Raw genomic sequence first — 22,965 nt, 5'->3', positions numbered from 1 at the left:
TGTGGCCAGACAAACCTATACAGGTGGGCTAGATAACCTTCAGAGGAGTCCGTAAGCTGAAACACTCTTGTCACACCCCGGAATTTTTATTGCCTTGGAGCTGCGCGTTTACTCCTTCTCCGTAAATCAGAGGTGTAGGTGAGAGCATAAAACAGACTCTGGCTTTGGGGTTAGATGCTCGGGAACAGGGGGTTTCCTGCGGCTTGATCACGCCTTTGCGTATGCCAAGCCTCCTTCCTCATGACCTTTGCCATGGGCGGAATTCCTCACGCTGGCCCCCGGCAGAGTATCTTTTTTTGGTGTGTTCCAGCATCCTCCTGTCAATGGTTGTTCAACAGCTTTGGTCTTCTCACTGGAGGAGATGAGCACACATCCTTCTACTTTGCCATCTTAAACCAGAAGCCAAAATCCAGTTTATCACTTGTTATTTGATTAGTGCTATGTGTCCATTTAAAAAATGTTTATATAGAAAATTCACTTCAGTTCAGTTCAGTCGCTCAGTCATGTCCAACTCTTTGCAACCCCACGAACTGCAGCACGCCAAGCCTCCCTGTCCATCACCAACTCCGGAGTCTCAACAAACCGATGTCCATTGAGTTGATGATGCCATCCAACCATCTCGCCCTCTGTCGTCCCCTTCTCTTGCTACCCTCAATCTTTCCCATCATCAGGGTCTTTTCAAATGAGTCATCTCTTCGCATCAGGTGGCCAGAGTATTGGAGTTTCACCTTCAACATCAGTCCTTCCAATGAACACCCAGGACTGATCTCCTTTAGGATGGACTGGTTGGATCTCCTTGCATTTTAATACATGACTTTTTTCTTTTCTATTAACTTTTTGGTTATTTTGATTGATTAAAAAGATCATAAATTATTGCCTATTCTTTCTATTGAGAGGTAAGTGACATTCTTCTTCCTCAATTTAGGCTATTTTAGGCTTTACCACTAAAACAAATAAAATAGAATATGACATTCTGGGGCCTTTAATTCTAGGTAATAAGAAGCATTTCAGTAAAAAAGAAAGAAAGAAAATGGAAAATTTCCAGTGGTCCTGTGGTTAGGACTCCTAGCTTCCACTGCAGGGGGCCCAGATTTGATCCTTGGCCAGGGAACTAAGGTCTTGCAAGCTACATGAGGCAGTCAAAAAGAAAAAGAAGAAGAAGAAGAAGAGGAAGCATTGTAGTTTCCATGTCTGTGTCATAGATTGCTCATTCTGATTGACACTGCTCATGGCAGTTTCAGGATACCACAATCCTCTAATGGAAAGGCTACCTATAGAGAATAGTGATGGGCCATCTGAGATTTATCACCTATTTCTTTCCACTTACAAGATACATAAATGAAAAAGCCATTTTCAATGTTCCATCCCCAGCAGATGTAACATAAAAAGAACCAAGAAACAACTGACAGCTAGAATTGAGGCCTCTGACATAAGACCCAACTTGAGTCATATCAGCCAATCCCAGCTTTGCAATCCATCTCAGATGAAGCCTCAATCATTCTGGAAATGAGAACCAGACATCCTTACTATGGCCTACCACAATTTGCCACCTTTAATTCTGAGCGTAATAAAATGGTGGTTGTTCAACATCAGATAGTTTTGGGGGTAGTTTGCTATGTAGCAATAGATGATCATAAAAGTTATGTATTATTTTAATGGGGTGACTTAGAGTTAAACAATATGTATCCTTGAGTAATTTCTACCTAAATTAAGTTAGTAATTTTATTCTTTTCAGAACAATGCAAGAATATTAAAACAGGTTAGCTCTCTTTATAATCTTCCCCTTTTGTGCTTTTTGTTGTCAGATTTTTTCACTTATGTTTTTGTTTTAAATATAAGAAGACATTATTTTTATTGTTTTAAACAATTAGTATTCACTTTTTATTGTGGTAAACATACATAACATAAAATTTACCAAAACAACCATTTTTAGGTGTACAATTTAGTGACAGGCAAATTTGGCCTTGGAATGTGGGATGAAGCAGGGCAAAGACTCATAGAGTTTTGCCAAGAAAATGCACTGGTCATAGCAAACACCCTCTTCCAACAACACAAGAGAAGACTCTACACATGGACATCACCAGATGGTCAACACCGAAATCAGACTGATTATATTCTATGCAACCAAAGATGGAGAAGCTCTATACAGTCAAGAAAAATAAGACCAGGAGCTGACTGTGGCTCAGATCATGAACTCCTTATTATCAAATTCAGGCTTAAATTGAAGAAAGTAGGGAAAACCGCTAGACCATTCAGGTATGACCTAAATCAAACCCCTTATGATTATACAGTGGAAGTGAGAAATAGATTTAAGGGCCTAGATCTGATAGATAGAGTGCCTGATGAACTATGGAATGAGATTTGTGAACATTGTATAGGAGACAGGGATCAAGACCATCCCCATGGAAAAGAAATGCAAAAAAGCAAAATGGCTGTCTGGGGAGGCCTTACAAATAGCTGTGAAAAGAAGAGAGGCGAAAAGCAAAGGAGAAAAGGAAAGAGATAAGCATCTGAATGGAGAGTTCCAAAGAATAGCAAGAAGAGATAAGAAAGCCTTCTTCAGTGATCAATGCAAAGAAATAGAGGAAAAGAACAGAATGGGAAAGACTAGAGATCTCTTCAAGAAAATTAGAGATACCAAGGGAACATTTCATGCAAAGATGGGCTCGATAAAGGACAGAAATGGTATAGACCTAACAGAAGCAGAAGATATTAAGAAGAGGTGGCAAGAATACACAGAAGAACTGTACAAAAAAGATCCTCACGACCCAGATAATCATGATGATGTGGTCACTAATCTAGAGCCAGACATCTTGGAATGTGAAGTCAAGCGGGCCTTAGAAAGCATCACTACAAACAAAGCTAGTGGAGGTGATGGCATTCCAGTTGAGCTATTTCCAATCCTGAAAGATGATGCTGTGAAAGTGCTGCACTCAGTATGCCAGCAAATCTGGAAAATTCAGCAGTGGCCACAGGACTGGAAAAGGTCCGTTTTCATTCCAATGCCAAAGAAAGGCAATGCCAAAGAATGCTCAAACTACCGCACAATTGCACTCATCTCACATGCTAGTAAAGTAATGCTCAAAATTCTCCAAGCCAGGCTTCAGCAATACGTGAACCGTGAACTCCCTGATGTTCAAGCTGGGTTTAGAAAAGGCAGAGGAACCAGAGATCAAATTGCCAACATCCGCTGGATCATGGAAAAAGCAAGAGAGTTCCAGAAAAACATCTATTTCTGCTTTATTGACTATGCCAAGCCTTTGACTGTGTGGATCACAATAAACTGTGGAAAATTCTTCCAGAGATGGGAATACCAGACCACCTGACCTGCCTCTTGAGAAACCTGTATGCAGGTCAGGAAGCAACAGTTAGAACTGGACATGGAACAACAGACTGGTTCCAAATAGGAAAAGGAATATGTCAAGACTGTATATTGTCACCCTGCTTATTTAACTTCTATGCAGAGTACATCATGAGAAACGCTGGACTGGAAGAAGCACAAGATGGAATCAAGATTGCCGGGAGAAATATCAATAACCTCAGATATGCAGATGACACCACCCTTATGGCAGAAAGTGAAGAGGAACTAAAAAGCCTCTGATGAAAGTGAAAGAGGAGAGTGAAAAAGTTGGCTTAAAGCTCAACATTCAGAAAACGAAGATCATGGTGTCCAGTCCCATCACTTCATGGGAAATAGATGGGAAACAGTAGAAACAGTGTCAGACTTTATGTTTTGGGGCTCCAAAATCACTGCAGATGGTGATTGCAGCCATGAAATTAAAAGACGCTTACTCTTTGGAAGAGAAGTTATGACCAACCTAGATAGCATATTCAAAAGCAGAGCCATTACTTTGCCGACCAAGGTCTGTCTAGTCAAGGCTATGGTTTTTCCTGTGGTCATGTATGGATGTGAGAGTTGGACTGTGAAGAAGGCTGAGCACAGAAGAATTGATGCTTTTGAACTGTGGTGTTGGAGAAGACTCTTGAGAGTCCCTGGGACTGCAGGGAGATCCAATCAGTCCATTCTGAAGGAGATCAACCCTGGGATTTCTTTGGAACGAATGATGCTAAAGCTGAAGCTCCAGTACTTTGGCCACCTCATGCGAAGAGTTGACTTATTGGAAAAGACTCTGATGCTGGGAGGGATTGGGGGCAGGAGGAGAAGGGGACGACCGAGGATGAGATGGCTGGATGGCATCATGGACTCGATGGATGTGAGTCTGAGTGAACTCCGGGAGATAGTGATGGACAGGGAGACCTGGCATGCTGCGATTCATGGGGTCGCAGAGTTGGAGACGACTGAGCCACTGAACTGAACTGAACTGTACTGAATTTAGTGACATTAATTATGTTTACAATGTTACATAGCCATTACCACTGTTTGTTTCTAGAACTTTTACATCAGCTCAAACAGAACCTCCTGTAGCTACAGAACCTCCTGTAGCTACTCCATCCTCCCTGCCCACTAGGCCATGGTTACCTCTATTTTACTTTCTGTATCTATGAATTTGTCTATTCTAAGTAGTTTGTATATTTGTCCTTTCGTCTCTGGCTATTTCATTTAGTATAATGTTTTCAAGTTTCCATCTGCATATCCGAGGTTATTGATATTTTTCCTGGAAGTCTTGATTCCAGCTTGTGGTTTATCCAGCCCAGCATTTCGTATGATGCAGAGTACATCAGAGTATTTATCTTTTAATGATTTTTATTCTTCTTCCTGCTGAGTCATACTCTACCCATGATATCTTTAATATAAACACTAAGTAAAAGGTTAAGCACTTATATTTATTTCCTACTGCTGCTAAAACAATTGCCAAAATCTTAGAAGCTTTAAACAACAAAAATTTCTTTTCATAAAACTTTGGAGGCCAAGACATGAATCTCACTAGGCTAAAATCAAGATATTAGCAATACTGTGTTCTTTCTGTAGACTGTAGGGTAGAATTTGTTTTCTTTCCCTTTCCAGGCTTTAGAGACTGCCCACATTCCTTGACATGTGGCCTCCTTCCATCTTCAAAGTCAACAAGAACTTAATAAATATGTCTCACATTACATCACTTTAATGCTGACTCTTCTGTTCCCTTTTTCGTTTATACAGACCCTTTTTCCACTTGTAAGCCCCCCTCTACTTTTTTGGTGTGATGATTCACTGGCATGAGAAACTCAAAATGACCAGGTGACAGTATGAGTTTCCATTTTAATGGAACTTGTTGCATGCTTTGGTGGAAGCATTCCTCTGTGGTGGGTGGATGTACTCAGTTGCTCAATCATGTCCAACTTTGCAACCCCATGGACTGTAGCCTGACAGGCTCTGCTGTCCAGGGAACTTTTCAGGGAAGCATACTACAGCAGGTTGCCATTTTCTTCTATAGGGGATCTTCCCAACTCAGGGATTGAACCCACATCTCTTGTGCCTCCTGAATTGTAAGGCAGCTTCTTTACCACTGCGCCACCTGGGAAGCCTCTTGTGGGTACAAAACCCTCTATATCCACAGAACCCAAAGGTGCAAGGATGAGAAGTAAAATGTTCACTAGGGGATTATTAGAAATAGTATTGAAAGGGAGCTAGTCTCATTTCCACCATTTAAATTTCAAACTCACAAACTCTGGTTGGCTATTAATTCAGAACACATTCTATAACATGAAGGACATCACTGTAGTCTAAAAAGTGTTGTCACTGAAACTATAACTGCAACTGAGTCTCCAAAATGCCAGACCAACATTCTATCAGGCTAGGTGTTTTAGAGTAATGGGGATCAAGGTCAATCAGTCATTCAGTTCAGTCACTCAGTCATGTCTGACTCTTTACGATGCCATGGCTTACCTGTCCATCACCAACTCCTGGAATTTGCTCAAACTCATGTCCATCGAGTTGGTGATGCCATCCAACTATTTCATCATCTGTCATCCCCTTCTCCTGCCTTCAATCTTTCCCAGCATCAGAGTCTTTTCCAATGAGTCAGTCTTCACATCAGGTGGCCAAAGTATTGAAGCTTCAGCTTCAGCTTCAGCATCAGTCCTTCCAATGAATATTCAGGACTGATTTCCTATAGGATTGACTAGTTTGATCCCCTTTCAGTCCAGAGTCTCTTAGGAGTCTTCTCCAACACCACAGTTCAAAAGCATCAACTCCTCAGCACTCAGCCTTCTTTACAGTCCAACTCTCACATCCATATAAGACTACTGTAAAAAACATAGCTGTGACTAGATGGACTTTAGTCGGCAAAGTAATGTCTCTGCTTTTTAATATGCTATCTAGGTTGGTCATAGCTTTTCTTCCAAGAAGCAAGCATCTTTTAATTTCATGGCTGCAGTCACCGTCTGCAGTGATTTTAGAGCCCCCAAAATAAAATCTGTCACTGTTGTTTCCCCATCTATTTCCCATGAAGTGATGGGACCAGATGCCATGATCTTAGTTAGTTAGTTTGTTTGTTTCTTTGTTTGTTTTTTGATCTTAGTTTTTTGAATGTTGAGTTTAGAGCTAACGTTTTTACTCTCCCCTTTCACTTTCATCAAGAGGCTTTTTATTTCTTCTTTGCTTTCTGCCATAAAGGTGGTGTCATCTGCATATCTGAGGTTATTGATATTTCTCCCAGCAATCTTGATTCCAGCTTCTGCTTCATCCAACCCACCATTTCACATGATTTACTCTGCATATAAGTTAAACAAGTAGGGTGAGTAGCCTTGACATAACTCTTTCCACAATTTGGAACAAGTCCATTGTTCCATGCCCAGTTCTAATTGTTGTATCTTGACCTGCATACAGATTTTTCAGGAGGCAGGTAAGGTGGTCTGGTATTCCCATCTTTTGAAGAATTTTCCACAGTTTGTTGTGATCCACACAGTCAAAGACTTTGGCATAGTCAATAAAGCAGAAATAGATGTTTCTCTTGAACTCTCTTGCTTTTTCTATGATCCAGTGGATGTTGACAATTTGATTGCTGGTTCGTCTGCTTTTTCTAAATCCAGCTTGAACATCTGGAAGTTCTCAATTCACGTACTGTTGAAGCCTAGCTTGGAGAATTTTGAGCATTATTTTGTTAGTGTGAGAGATGAGTACAATTGTGTGGTAGTTTGAACACTCTTTGGCATTGCCTTTCTTTGGGATTGGAATGAAAATGACTTTTCCAGTCCTGTGACCACGGATGAGTTTTCCAAATTTGCTGGCATATTGAGTGCAGCACTTTCACAGCATCATCTTTTAGGATTTGAAATAGCTCAACTGGAATTCCATCACCTCCACTAGCTTTATTTGTAGTGATGCTTCCTAAGGCCCACTTGACTTCACATTCCAAGATGTCCGGCTCTAGGTGAGTGATCACACCATCATGATTATCTGGGTCATGAAGATCTTTTTTGTATAGTTCTGTGTCTTCTTGCCACCTCTTCTTAATATCTTCTGCTTCTGCTAGGTCCATATCATTTCTGTCTGTATTGCACCCATCTTTGCATGAAATGTCCCCTTCGTATCTCTAGTTTTCATGGAAAGATCTCTAGTCTTTCCCATTCTATTGTTTTCCTCTATTTATTTGCACTGATTATTTGGGAAGGCTTTTTTGTCTCTCCTTGCTGTTCTTTGAAACTCTGCATTCAGATGGGTATATCTTCCTTTTCTCCTTTGCCTTTTGCTTCTCTTCTTTTCTTAGCAATGTTTAAGGCCTCCTCAGACAACCATCTTGCCTTTTTGCCTTTCTTTTTCTTGGCGATGGTTTAGAATACCACCTCCTCTGTAGTGTCACAAACCTCTGCCCACAGTTCCTCAGGCATTTGGTCTGTCAGATCTAATCCCTTGAAAATATTTGTCACTTCCACTGTGTAATCGTAAAGGATTTTATTTAGGTCATACCCGATAGTCTAGTGGATTTCCTTGCTTTCTTCAATTTAAATCTGAATTTTGCAATCAGGAGTTCATGATCTGAGCCCCAGTCAGCTCCTGGTCTTGTTTTTGCTGACTATATAGAGCTATCCAGGAGTATAAATTATCAATTCCAGTGAGAATCAAGTGTTAGCCCTTCTGTAATGAAAGTGTTCCAACTAACTGATATCCCACAAGAAACCTGGTTAATTTCCTCAAGGAATGAGACTATCTCAGGGGATCAGTGTTGCTTTCTACTTTGACAAAGTGGACACTCAGCAGTCGTAGTAGCCAAATATAGTGAATAAAAATTCATGTTGTTTATCCCACGAATAACCTCCATTCCTGTTGCCATGGCCATTTTGTTCATGAGCCCATTGGACAAGAATAGTGGCTAGGGAAAAAAGACTGACTGAATAGGTCAACTTGCCCAGTTGATTATTAATATTCTTCTCTGCTGAGATTGCTTTTTGTTGAGACTTAATATGGGGTACGAATATCTTCACAGTTGGTGCTCAAGTATGAGGAGTATGATCTCTTCCCCAACAATTTCCTAACCAAAAAACAATTTTCTTTCCTAATCCCTGACCATCCGGCCAAACCATCAGTTATTCTCCATCTGTAGATCTGTATCACTGGCCATCTTTCCTTCCAGGCATAGGATACAATTGGTATGATGCTTGAACTTCTGTCCGCTATAAGTATTTCTCTTCTGAGCCACTCTTGGATGAGGTTCCATACATATATGGAACTTCCTATGGGTCACACTTTGCACTAGACCTCCTGAGACCTGCTAGGTCCTGAATTTACCAATAGAATTCTAACTAAGTGATGCTGTGTGACTTCCATGACAAGGCCTTGCAATTTCTCTCTGTCTATATCTCTCATACTTTGAAACCTAAATGCTGTGAAGAAACTCTAACTGAAAGTGTATGTAGAGGGAGAAACCAGGCTATCACAGATGTTCCAACAATCCAAGGTGAAGACCCAGATAGTGTGTGAGGCCATATTAAATCACCCAACTCCATCTGATCTGGCAAATGACTAGGCCCAGGTACATGACTCCACACAAAAATAGAAGTTCTCTTTCAACCCACAGAATATGGTTTTTGCTTTAAGTCATTAAATTTGAGAGTGGTTTGATACAGTAATATACAAATTTAATAAATACTGTTCAGATTTCAAACCATCATAAATTTTCTTAATACTCAATTTGAGGTTTTACTTAAGAATATTACATCTTCCTTTCAGAAAGAATATTATTTGTGTTGATATGGGCTGCACCATTTCCCACAGGCAATTGTGGTGGGCCTTCATATTGTGATACTGGTGTTAAGGATTACTTCAATTTGGCTTTATTTGATTTGACTTAATATAAGCAAAGGAGCAGATGGGGAACATTTTAAGAGTTATTAAGGGTTTGGGGAGGAATAAGGTATGAGGGGAAAGTTACCAAAGATAACTTTCCAGGACACAAGAATTGCTTGGAGTAGTTTGACTAAATTTGCACTAACATGAGAAGTAGATAAGGTTGGTAAATCAGTGGAATTACTACAGGAATAAGGAGGCTTTTGTAATGATAATAATAGATAATATTTGTTGAAAGCTCTTCTGTGCCAGAAGCTGTTCTAAATGCTTTACAAATGTTAACTAATTTATTCCTAAATGTAGCTGTATGAAATAGTACTGTCATTCCCATATTTTAGATAAGAAACTGAGCACAGAAGTTAAGCAGCTTGTTCAGGATCAAGTACTTACACAGCTAGTATGTACTAACACTTGAGCCCAGACAATATCATGCCATGTTTAGTGTGCTTAACCACTAGGCTGTGTTTTGTCTTTCTCCTACATTACTCTAACTGTTCAAAAGTGATACAACCAAAGTTTTGGACATTTTATTTACACTTCCTAGTAATAGAATTACCAATTTAAGGGTAAACCCCTGTGAGAATAATACCAGTATTACCTGGCTTGTGAAAGCAAACCGTGATTGGATAATATTTCTAAAAATCTTTCACAACAGTAAAATCTATCTCATGATTTTTACTCATTTTGCCCTAATTAGGCAAAAAGCTAATTAGAGGTAGGAAACCCAGTTTCAACAGTAAAATCCTATGTGTTTGAACCTTTAGAATGTCGCTGTATTCCAACACTTTAAACGTCTGATTAACATAAGAAGACAAGGGGAGCCACGTCAGATAGTGAGATATATTAATCCTAAAGAGGTAAGGACATTATATTTTTTATGATGTATAAATACCTTTATTTTTTATTCTTTTCAAGTGAAGTATAATTGCTTTACAATGTTGTATTGGTTTCTGTTGTACAATGAAGTGAATAAGCTACATGTATACATATATCTACTCCATCTTAGACCTTCCTCCCACCCCCCCCCCCCACCCCACCCATCTAGGTCATCACAGAGCACTGAGCTGAGCTCCTTGTGGAGTACAGCAGGTTCCCACTAACTATCAATTTTACCCAAGATAGTGTATATACATCAATCCTAATCTCTTAATTCATCCCACCCTCCCATTCCCCCTGTGTTCACATATCTGTTCTCTACGTCTGCATCTCTACCTTTGCCCTGGAACTGGGTTAATCTGTACAACATTTCTAGATTCCACATATATCCGTTAATATATTTGTTTTACTCTTTCTGACTTACTTCACTCTGTACGACAGACTCTAGTTCATTCACATCTCTACAAGTGACTCAATTCTGTTTCTTTTCATGGCTGAGTAATATTCTACTGTTTATATGTAGCATATCTTCCTTATCTATTCATCTATCATTGGACATTTAGGTTTCCATATCCTGGCTATTGTAAATAGTGCTTCAGTGAACATTGGATCACATGCGTCATTTTGAATTATAGTTTTCTCAGAGTATATGCCCTGTAGTGGGACTGTTGGGTCATATGATTGTTCTTTTTTAGCTCTTTAAGTTGGAGCATTTTAAGTTTCCACACTGTTCTCCAGAGTGGCTATATCAATTTACATTCCCATCAGCAGTGCAAGAGGGCTCCCTTTTCTCCACATCCTCTCCAGCATTTATTGTTTGTAGATTTTTTTGATGATGGCCATTCTGACCAGTATAAAATGATACTTCATTGTACTTTTGATTTGCATTTCTCTAATAATTAGCAATGTTGAGCATGTTTTTATGTGCCTTTGTCATCAGTTTCTCATCTTTGGAGACATGTCTGTTTAAGTTTTCCACCCATTTTTTTGATTGGGTGTTATTTTTTTTTGGTTCCATCAGTTGTTTGTATATTTTGGAGATTTATTCTTCATTCATCACTTTGTTTGCAAATATTTTCTCACATTCTGAGGATTGTCTTTTCATCTCATTTATGGTTTTCTTTGTGTGCAAAAGCTTTTAAGTCCCATTAAAAAAATTTTTTTTCCTAACTCAAGGAGGTGGGTCAAAAAAATCCTGCCTTTGCACTATTGGGGGGAATGTAATACTTTGGCCACCTGATGTGAAGAACTGACTCATTGGAAAAGACCCTGTTGCTGAGAAGGATTGAAGGCAGGAGGAGAATGGGACAATAGAGTGTGATATGGTTGGATGGCATCACCAACTCAATGGATATGAGTTTGAGCAGGCTCTGGGAGTTGGTGATAACAGGAAGCCTGGTGTGCTTCAGTCCATGGGGTTGCAAAGAGTTGGACACGACTGAGTGTCTGAACTGAACTGAAATTCATACAGCCACTATGGAGAACAGTATCAGTTCAGTCGCACAGTCATATCTGACTTTGAGTCCTCATGAACCGTAGCATGCCAGGCCTCCCTGTCCATCACCAACTCCCAGAGTTTACCCAAACTCATGTCCATTGAGTCGGTGATGCCATCCAACCATCTCATCCTCTGTTGTCCCCTTCTCCTCCTGCCTTCAATCTTTCCCAGCATCAGGTGGGAATGAGTCAGCTCTTCACATCAGGTGACCAAAATATTCGAGTTTCAGGAGAACAGTATGGAGATTCCTTAAAAAACTAGGAATAAAACTACCATGGGTATTTGAGTGCTCAGTCACTTCAGTCTTGTCCAACTCTTTGTGACACTATGGACTGTAGCCCTCTGGCCTCCTCTGTTCATGGGGATTCTCCAGGCAAGAATACTGGAGTGGTTTGCCATTTCCCCTTTCAGGGGATCTTTCTGACCCAGGAGTCAAACCCACATCTCCTGCCTGCCAATGCAGGAGACATTGGAAGGCAGGTTGTGCAGTTGCGCCACCTGGGAAGCCCTTAAGAGTATCATATGACCCAATAATCCCACTACTGAGAAAACCATAATTGAAAATGATGCATGTAGCCCAATGTTCATTACAGCAATATTACAATAGATAGAACAGGGAAGCAACCTGGATGTCCATGGACAGATAAATAGATAAAGAAGCTGTGGTATATACATACAATGGAATATTACTCAGCCATAAAAAGGAATGCATTTGAGTCAGTTCTAATGAGGTGGATGAACCTAGAGCCTATTATACAGAGTGAAATAAGTCAGAAAGAGAAAAAATATATATAGTATATTGACACATATATATGGAATTTAGAAAGATGGCACTGATGAACCTATTTTTAGGGCAGCAATGGCCAGGAGAAATATCAATAACCTCAGATATGCTGATGACACCACCCTTATGACAGAAAGTGAAGAGGAACTAAAAAGCCTCTTGATGAAATTGAAAGAGGAGAGCAAAAAAGTTGGCTTAAAGCTCAACATTCAGAAAATGAAGATCATGGCATCTGGTCCCATCACTTCATGGGAAATAGATGGGAAACAGTGGAAACAGTGTCAGATTTTATTTTGGGGGGCTCCAAAATCACTGCAGATGGTGATTGCAGCCATGAAATTAAAAGACGCTTACTCCTTGGAAGAAAAGTTATGACCAACCTAGATAGCATATTCAAAAGCAGAGACATTACTTTGCCAACAAAGGCCCATCTAGTCCAGGCTATGGTTTTCCAGTAGTCATGTATGGATGTGAGAGTTGGACTGTGAAGAAAGATGAGCACCAAAGAATTGATGCTTTTGGACTGTGGTGTTGGAGAAGATTCTTGAGAGTCCCTTGGACTGCAAGGAGATCCAGCCAGTCCATTCTGAAGGAGATCAGCTCTGGGACTTCTTTGGAAGGAATGATGCTAAAGCTGAAACTCCAGTACTTTGACCACTTCATGTGAAGAGTTGACTCATTGGAAAAGACTCTGATGCTGGGAGGGATTGGGGGCAGGAGGAGAAGGGAACGACAGAGGATGAGATGGCTGGATGGCATCACCAACTCGATGGACATGAGTTTGAGTGAACTCCAGGAGATGGTGATAGACAGGGAAGCCTGGTGTGCTGTGATTCATGGGGTTGCAAAGAATTGGACACGACTTAGCGACTGAACTGAACTAATGGCAACACAGACATTGAGAACAGACTTGTAGACACAGGAGAGGGAAGGAGAGGGTGGGACAAATGGAGAGAGTAACATGAAAACATGCACTACCATATGTAAAATAGATAGCCAGTGGGAATTTGCTGTATAACACAGGGACTCAAACCAGGCCTCTGAAAACCTAGAGGGGTGGGTCAGATGGGGTGGGAGGTGGGAGGGAAGTTCAAGAGGGAGGGAACATAGGTATACCTATGGCTGATTCATGTTGATATATGGCAGAAATCAACAAAATATTGTAAAGTAATAATCATTATTCTTCAATTAAAAATAAATAAATTAAAAGGTTAAATATATATATATATATATATTTTTTTTTTTTAAAGATCTTGCTGTGGTTTATGTCACAGAATGGTTTTCCTATTTTCCTCTAACAGTTTTATAGTATCTAGTCTTACATTTAGGTCTTTAATCCATTTTGAGTTTATTTTCCTGTATGGTGTTAGGTAGTGTTCTACTTTCATCCTTTTATATGTTGCTGTCCAGTTTTTCCAACACCATGTATTGAAGAGGCTATCTTTTCTTCATTGTATATCATTGCTTCCTTTGTTGTAGATTATGTGACCATATGTGTGCAGGTTTATCTCTGGGCTTTCTATTTTGGGCCATTGATCTATATTTCTGTTTTTGTGCCTATACTATACAGTCTTGATTACTGTAGAAATTATTATATTAGAAAGCTAATATAGTCTGAAGTCAGGGAGCCTGATTCCTCAAGTTCCATATTTCTTTCTCAATATTGATTTGACTTTCAGGATCTTTTGTGTTTCCATAGAAAATGTAAAAATTTTTCTTCCAACTGTGTGAAGAATGCCATTGGTAATTTGATAGGGAATGCACTGAATCTGTAGCTTGCTTTGGGTAGTATAGTCATTATCACAATATTGGTTTTGCCAAACCAAGAACATAGTATGTCTCTTCATCTGTTTGTGTATCTTTGATTTCTTTCATTTATGTTTTATAATTTTCTGAGCAGAGGCCTTTTGCCTCTTTTGGTAGGTATCAGTTCATTTTAGTTCAGTCACTCAGTCGTGTCCAACTCTTTGTGATCCCATGGACTGCAGCATGCCTGGCTTCCCTGTCCATCACCAACTCCCAAAGCCTGCTCAAACTCATGTCCATCGAGTCAGTGATGCCATCCAACCATCTCATCCTTTGTCACCCCCTTCTCCTCCTGCCTTTAATCTTTTCCAGCATGAGGGTCGTTTCCAGTGAGTCAGTTCTTTGCATCAGATGGCCAAAATATTGGAGTTTCAGCTTCAGCATCACTCCTTCCAATGAATATTCAGGACTGATTTCCTTTAGAATTGACCTGTTTGATTTCCTTCCAGTCCAGGGGACTCTCAAGAATCTTCTCCAACACCATAGTTCAAAAGCATCAATTCTTTGGAGCTCAGCTTTCTTTATGGTCCAACTGATATCCATATATGACTACCAGAAAAACCATAGTTTTGACTAGACCTTTGTTGGCAAACCTAGCTGTTTTATGCTTTTCGTTGTGATGGTAAATGGAATTGTTTCATTAATTTCTCTTTATGATCTTTTGTTGTTAGTATATAGGAATGCAAGAGATTTCTGTGTATTAATTTTGTAGCTTGCAAATTTACTGAATTCATTGATGAGCTCTAGTAGTTTTCCAGCAGAAAGATGGCAGAATAGAAGGACATGAGCTCATCTTCTCCTGCAAGAACTCCAAAATTACAACTCGCTGCTGAACAACCATTGACAAAAAAATGTAGAACACCACCATAAAAGGATATTTCACGTGCAAGGGCAAAGGAGAAGCTCCAATAAGACAGTAGGAGGGGTGAAATCCCATTTAGAATCAAACCCCATACCCGCCAGAAACGCTTGGAGGGCTCAAATAAAACCTTATGTGCACCAGGGCCCAGAGGTCCCACAGAGACTGAGTCAGACCTACCTTTGAGTGTTTGAGTGCTTCCTGTGGAGGTACAGGTCAGCAGTGGCCTGCCACAGGGACAGGGGCACTGGCTGCAGAAGACCTGGGACATGCAGTGTTACCCACCATAGAGCCTCTGAGCAGATGACCCACAATCTGCAGAACTATTATACCAAAGAAATTCTCACACTGTTGAGAAAGTTGTCGGACCCACAACAGATTTCCCAACCTGGGGATCTGGCAAAGGGACTGAGAACCCCCCAGGGAATTTGACCTCGGAGGCCAGTGGGATTTGATTACAGAACTTCCACAGGACTGGGGAAACCTACTCTTGGAGGGCACAAACAAAACCTAGTGTGCACTAGGAGAAAGGAGCAGTGTCCACACAAGAGACTGAGTCATACTTGCCTGTGAGTGTGCAGGAGTTTCCAGTGGAGGCTGGGTCAAAAGTTTGGCCTCAGGCCAAAAAACAGGGAGGGAAAAGAGCCCCACCAATCAAGAGAAAAATTAAATTAAAGATTTACTGAGCATGGTCCCATCAGAACAAATCCCAGTTTTACCCACAGTCAGTCTCTCGCATCAGGGAAGCTTCCATAAGCCTCTTACCATTATTCAGAAAAGGCAGACAGAAAGAAAGCCACAATCATGTAAAATTAACCAAACTAATCACATGGACCACAGCCTTGTCTAACTCAGTGAAACCATGAGCCATGCCATGTAGGGCCACCCAAGATGGATGGGTCATGATGGAGAGTTTTGACAAAACATGGTCCACTGGAAGGAGAATGGAAATGGCAAACCACTTTGTATTCTTGCCTTGAGAACCCCATTAATAGTATGAAAAGGCAAAAAGATAGAACACTGAAATATGAACTACCCAGGTTGATAGGTACCCAATAAGCTACTGGAGAAGAGTGGAGAAATAACTCCAGAAAGAATGAAGAGACGGAGCCAAAGTGAAAACAACATCTAGTTGTGGATGTGACTGGTGATGGAAGTAAAGTCTGATGCTGTAAAGAAGAATATTGCATAAGAAGCTGGAATATTAGGTCCATGAATCAAGGCAAATTGGAAGTGGTCAAACAGGAGATAGCAAGAGTAAACAATGACATTTTAGGAATTAGTGAACTAAAATGGACTGGAATGGGTGAATTTAATTCAGATGACCATAACATCTACTACTGTGGTCAAGAATTCCTTAGAAGAAATGGAATAACCCTCATAGTCAACAAAAGAGTCCGAATTGCAGTACTTGGTTGCAATCTCAAAAAAGAAAGAATGATTTCTGTTCATTTCCAATGCAAACCATTCAGTATCACAGTAATCCAAGTCTATGCCACTTGGATTCAGCAATCACTAATGCTGAAGAAGCTGAAGTTGAATGGTTCTATAATGACCTACAAGACCTTCTAGAACTAACACCAAAAAAATAATGTCATTGTAGAGGACTGGAATGCAAAAGTAGGAAGTCAAGAGATACCTGGAGTAACAGACAAGTTTAGCCTTGGAGTAAAAATGAAGCAGGGCAAAGGCTAACAAGAGTTTTGCTAAGAGAACACACTGGTCATAGCAAACACCCTCTTCCAACAACACAAGAGATGATTCTACACATGGACATCACCAGATGGTCAATACTGAAATCAGATTGATTATATTCTTTGCAGTCAGAGATGGAGAAACTCTATACAATCAGCAAAAACAAGACAAGGAGCTGACTGTGGCTCAGATCATGAACTCCTTATTGCCAAATTCAGGCTTAAATTGAAGAAAGTAGGGAAAACCAATAGACGATTCAGGTATGAAAGTGATGTTGCTCAGTCGTGTCCGACTCTTCACGACCCCACGGACTGTAGCCTACCACGCTCCTCCATCTATGGGATTTTCCAGGCAAGGGTACTGGAGTGGGACCTAAATCAAATCCCGTATGATTATACAGTGGAAGTGACAAATAGATTCAAGGGATTAGATATGATAAACAGATGCCTGAAGAACTATGGGCAGAGGTTCATGACATTGTATAGGAGGCAGTGATCAAAACCATCCCCAAGGAAAAGAAATGCAAAAAGGCAAAATGGTTTTCTGAGGAGGTCTTACAAATAGCTAAAAACGAAGAGAAGCTAAAGGCAAAGGATAAAAGGAAAGATATACCCATTTGAATGCAGAGTTCCAAAGAACAGCAAGGAGAGATAAGAAAGCTTCTTCAGTAATCAATAAAAAGAAATAGAGGGAAACAATAGAATGGGAAAGACTAGAGATCTTTTCATGAAAATTAAAGATACCAAGGGAATATTCATGCAAAGATGGGCACAATAAAGGACAGAAATGGTATGGACCTAACAGAAGCAGAAGATATTAAGAAGAGGTGGCAAGAATACACAGAAGAACTATGCAAAAAATATCTTCATGACCCAGATAACCACGATGGTGTGATCACCCATCTAGAGCCAGATGTCCTGGAGTGTGAAGTCAAGTGGGCCTTAGGAAGCATCACTACAAACAAAGCTAGTGGAGGTGATGGAATTCCAGCTGACCTATTCAAATTCTAGAAGATGATGCTGTGAACGTGCTGCACTCAATATGCCAGCAAATTTGGAAAACTCATCCGTGGTCACAGGACTGGAAAAGTCATTTTTCATTTCAATCCCAAAGAAAGGCAATGCCAAAGAGTGTTCAAACTACTGCACAATTTCACTCATCTCACACACTAACAAAATAATGCTCAAAATTCTCTAAGCTAGGCTTCAACAGTATGTGAACTGAGAACTTCCAGATGTTCAAGCTGGATTTAGAAGAGGCAGAGGAACCAGAGATCAAATTGTCAACATCCACTGGATCATAGAAAAAGCAAGAGAGTTCCAGAAAAACATATATTCCTGTTTTATTGACTATGCCAAAGACTTTGACTGTATGGATCACAACAATCTGTGGAAAATTCTTCAAGAGATGGGAATACCAGCCCACCTTCCTGCCTCCTGAAAAATCTGTATGCAGGTCAAGAAACAACAGTTAGAACCAGGACTTGATCCAAATTGTGAAAGGAGTATGTCAAGGCTGTATATTGTCACCCTGCTTACTTAACTTATATGCAGAGTACATCATGGAAAATGCCAGGCTGGATGAAGCACATGCTGGAATCAAGATTGCTGGGAGAAATATCAATAACCGCAGATATGCAGATGACACCACCCTTATGGCAGAAAGTGAAGAAGAACTAAAGAGCCTCTTGATGAAAGTGAAAGAGGAGAGTGAAAAAGCTGGGTCTAAACTCAACATTTAGAAAACTAAGATCATGGCATCTGGTCCCATCACTTCATGGCAAATAGATGGGGAAACAATGGAAGCAGTGACAGACTTTATTTTTCTTGACTCCAAAAGCACTGTAGACGGTGACTGCAGCCATGAAATTAAAAGACACTTGCTCCTTGGAAGAAAAGCTGTGACTATCCTAGACAGCATATTAAAAAGCAGAGACATTACTTTGCCAAGAAAGGTTCATCTAGTCAAATCTATGGTTTCCAGTAGTCTTGTATGGATGTGAGAGTTGGACCATGAAGAAAGCTGAGCACTGAAGAATTGATGCTTTTGAGCTGTGATGTTGGAGAAGACTCTTGAGAGTTCCTTGGACTTCAAGGAGATCCAACCAGTCAATCCCAAAGGAAATCCATCCTGAATATTCATTGGAAAGACTGATGCTGAACCTGAAGCTCCAATACTTTGGCCACCTGATGCAAAGACTAACTCATTGGCAAAGATCCTGATGCTGGGAAAGATGGAAGGCAGGAGGCGGAGGGAATGACAGAGGATGAGATGGTTGGATGGCATCACCAACTGGATGGACATGAGTCTGAGAAAACTCCGGGAGTTGGTGATGGACAGGGAAGCCTAGTATGCTGCCGTCCCTGGGGTGGTAAAGATTCAGACGTGACTGAGCAACTGAACTGAACTGAGCTGAGTAGTTTTCTGGTGGTATCTTTAGGATTTTCCAGGTGTCATATTATGTCATCTGCAACAGTGACAATTACTTCTTCTCCAGTTTGGATTACTTTTATTTCTTTTCTTCTCCAATTGCCATGGTTTGCGCTTCTAAAATTATTATTTTTTTTAAGTTCAAGGGTCTATATCCTTTTCTTGTTCCTGATCCTAAAGGAAATGCTTTCAGTTTTCACCAGTTAGAATGTTGTTAGTTGTGGGTTTGTTGTATATGGCCTTTATTATTTTGAGGTAGTTTCCCTCTATGCCCATTTTCTGGAGAATTTTTATGATAAATGGGTGTTAAATTTTGTCAAAAGTATCATCTGCATCTCTTGAGATGATCATATTGTTTTTAATCTTTACTTTTTAATATGGTATATCACATTGATTGATTTGCATATATTGAAGAATCATCACATCCCTTGGATAAATCCCACTTGATCTTGGTATACTATGCTCTTAATGTGCTGCAGGATTCTGTTTACTAGTATTACGTTGGGGATTTTTGCATCTATGTTAGTTAATGTTATTGGTCTATAATTTTCCTTTTTTTGTGATATGTTTGTCTGCTTTTGTTATGAGGGTAATAGTGATAATGGCCTTATGGAATGAGTTTGGGAGTTTTTCTCCCTTTGTTGTTTTTTGGAAGACTCTGAGTAGGATAGGTGTTAGCTTTTCTCTAAAAGTTTGATAGCATTTTCCAGTGAAGCTATTTGTTCCTAGACTTTTGTTTGTTGGAAGAGTTTTAATTATAGTTTTAATTTCATTACTTGTGATTGGTCTGTTAATATTTTCTAATTCTTCCTGGTTCAGTCTTTGAAAATTGTACCTTTCCAAAAATTTGTTCATTTCTTCCAGGCTGTCAATTTTATTGGTATATAGTTGTTTGTAGTAGTCTCTTGTGATCCTTTGTATTTCTGCAAAGGATTCACTTGTAATTTCTCCTTTTTCATTTCTAATTTTGTTGATTTGAGCCCTGTCCCTTTTTTGAAGAAGAAGAACTACAATTCTGATAGTGTGGGATATCTCATTGTGGATTTGACTTGCATTTCTGTAATGATTAGCAATGTTGAGCACCTTTTCTTTTACATATAAAAGAGCTAGAAAAAGAAAAACAAAACCCAAAATTAATAGAAGGAATGAAATCATGAAGATCAGAGCAGAAATTAGTGAAATAGAAACCAAAAAAAAAACCAGAAAAGATTAATGAAACTAACAGGTGGTACTTTGAAAAAAACTAAGCTGATGACACATTATCCAGACACATCAAGAGAAAAAGAGAGCGAGCTCTTTAAGGTCAATGTTTTCTAACTGATCTTCTGTCTGAATGATCTGTCCATTCTTGAAAATGGAGTATTAAAGTCCCCTATTATTAATGTGTTACTGACCATTTCCCTCTTTATATCCATTAATGTTTGCTTTATATACTTAAGTGTTCCTTTATTGAGTGTATTTATATTTACAATTGTTTTATATTCTTTTTGGATGGATCCTTTTTATCATTATGAATTGTCCTTCTTTGTCTTGATGCAGTCTTTGTTTTAAGGTCTATTTAGTCTGATATAAGTATTCCTACCTGACTTTCTTTTGATTTCCATTGCACATTTCTTTTTCCATCCCCTCTCTTTCAGTCTGGATGTGTCTCTAGATCTTAAGTGGATCTATTGTAGAGCCTTGTTTTGTATCCATTTTGTATCTGCCACCCTATGTCTTTTGATTGGATCATTTAGTCCATTTTCATTTAAAGTAATTACTCATAAGTATGTTGTTATTACCATTTGTTAATTATTTTCTGATTGTTTTTAGAGTTCTTTTTTGTTCCTTTCTTCTTTTGCTCTAATCCCTTGTGATATAACGGCTATCTTTATGTTATTTTGGGTTCCTTTCTCCTTTTTTGTGTATCTATTATAAGTTTTTGGCTTGTGATTACCATGAAGTGTGCATGTGTGTCTATACACACACACATTTATATATATATATAGATAGATCTCTTAAGTTTGAAAGCATTTTAACAACCCTGAATTTGTACTTCTAACTCCCTTATGTTTAATGTTTTTGATATATTTTACAGCTTTTTTTTACATTCCTTAACTCCTTAGTGTTAATTGAGATATTTTGCCACTTTTGTCTTTTATCCTCCCTACTACCTAGTAGCAGTTGATCTACTACCTTTACTATGCATTTATCTTTAAGAATGAGATTTTTCCTTTCATAATTTTTATACTTCTTTCATAGCTTTTATATTTCTAGTTTTTCCTTAGAAGAGTCCTTCTAACATTTATTGTAAAGTTGGTTTAGTGATGCCAAACCTCTTTAGCTTTTGCTTGCCTGTAAACCTCTGTATCTACTTAAAATTTGAATGATAGCACTGCCAGGTGGAGTAATCTTGGTTATAGATTTTTTCCTTTTATCACTTTGAATATATTGTGCCACACCCTTCTGGCCTACAGAGTTTCTGCTGAACAGTCAGCTGGTAGTTTTATGGGCAATCCCTTTTGTGTAACTAGTTATTTTTCCCTTCCTGCTTTTAAGGTTCCCTTTTATCCTTAATTTTTGCTATTTTAATTAAAATGTATCTTGTAGTGGACCTCTTAGAGTTTATCTTATTTTGGACTGTCTCTCTGGTCCCATCACTTCATGGGAAATAGATGGGGAAACAGTGGAAATAGTGTCAGATTTTATTTTCTGGGGCTCCAAAATCACTGCAGCTGGTCACTGCAGCCATGAAATTAAAAGATGCATACTCCTTGGAAGGAAAGTTATGACCAACCTAGATAGCATATTGAAAAGCAGAGACATTACTTTGCCAACAAAGGTCTGTCTAGTCAAGCTATGGTTTTTCCAGTGGTCATGCATGGATGTGAGAGTTGGACTGTGAAGAAGGCTGAGCGCCAAAGAATTGATGCTTTTGAACTGTGGTGTTGGAGAAGACTCTTAAGAGTCCCTTGGACTGCAAGGAGGTCCAACCAGTCCATTCTGAAGGAGATCAGCCCTGGGATTTCTTTGGAAGGAATGATGCTAAAGCTGAAACTCCAGTACTTTGGCCACCTCATGCAAAGAGTTGACTCATTGGAAAAGACTCTGATGCTGGGAGGCATTGGGGGCAGGAGGAGAAGGGGATGACAGAGGATGAGATGGCTGGATGGTGTCACTGACTTGATGGACATGAGTCTGAGTGAACTCCGGGAGATGGTGATGGACAGGGAGGCCTGGCGTGCTGCGATTCAAGGGGTTGCAAAGAGTCGAACACGACTGAGCGACTGAACTGAACTGAACTGATGCTTCCTGAAACTTGATGTCTGTTTCTTTCCCCAGGTTAGGGAATTTTTTTACCTATTACTTCTTTAAATAAATTCTCTGCCAATTTCTCTCCTTCATCTCCTTCTGGGATCCCTATAATGCAAATGTGAGTATGCTTCATGTTGTCCCAGAGATCTCCTAAGCCATCCTTATTTAATTTTTTTTCCTTTTTCTCTGCTCACCTTGGGTGATTTCCACTACCTTGTCTTCCTTAAATGTTTGGTTGAATTCACCCATGAACTCATATAGGCATGGTGTTTTCTACTTTGAAAGGTTAACTAATGATTCAGTTTCTTTAATAGATATTGATCTATTCAGATTGTCTATTTCTCCTTATGTGAGTTTTGATAGGCTGTGTCTTTCAAGGAATCAATCCATTTAGTTTAGGTTATCAAATTTTGGGGCATAGAGTTGTTCATATTTGTTCATTATCCTTTTAGTGTCCATGGAATCAGTAGTGATGGCCCATCTTTCATTTCTGATATTAG

General features: G+C 39.5%; 1 protein-coding gene across 2 annotated transcripts in view; it reads left to right on the top strand.

The window, feature by feature from the left end:
• C15H11orf65 (chromosome 15 C11orf65 homolog) overlaps window positions 1–22,965 on the top strand; it is an 81,210-nt gene that overhangs the window by 11,253 nt on the left and 46,992 nt on the right. For both annotated transcript variants that reach the window (XM_027979169.3, XM_027979170.3), the window contains exon 2: window positions 9,988–10,080. In XM_027979169.3, the coding sequence (XP_027834970.1) occupies window positions 9,988–10,080 (93 nt within the window). The remainder of the gene's footprint in view (window positions 1–9,987; window positions 10,081–22,965) is intronic.

The sequence above is a fragment of the Ovis aries genome, chromosome 15, assembly GCF_016772045.2.
Source record: "Ovis aries strain OAR_USU_Benz2616 breed Rambouillet chromosome 15, ARS-UI_Ramb_v3.0, whole genome shotgun sequence".
NCBI lineage: Eukaryota > Metazoa > Chordata > Mammalia > Artiodactyla > Bovidae > Ovis > Ovis aries.
The sequence above is the reverse complement of the archived record's forward strand: the minus strand, read 5'-3'. Positions and strand labels throughout refer to the sequence as shown.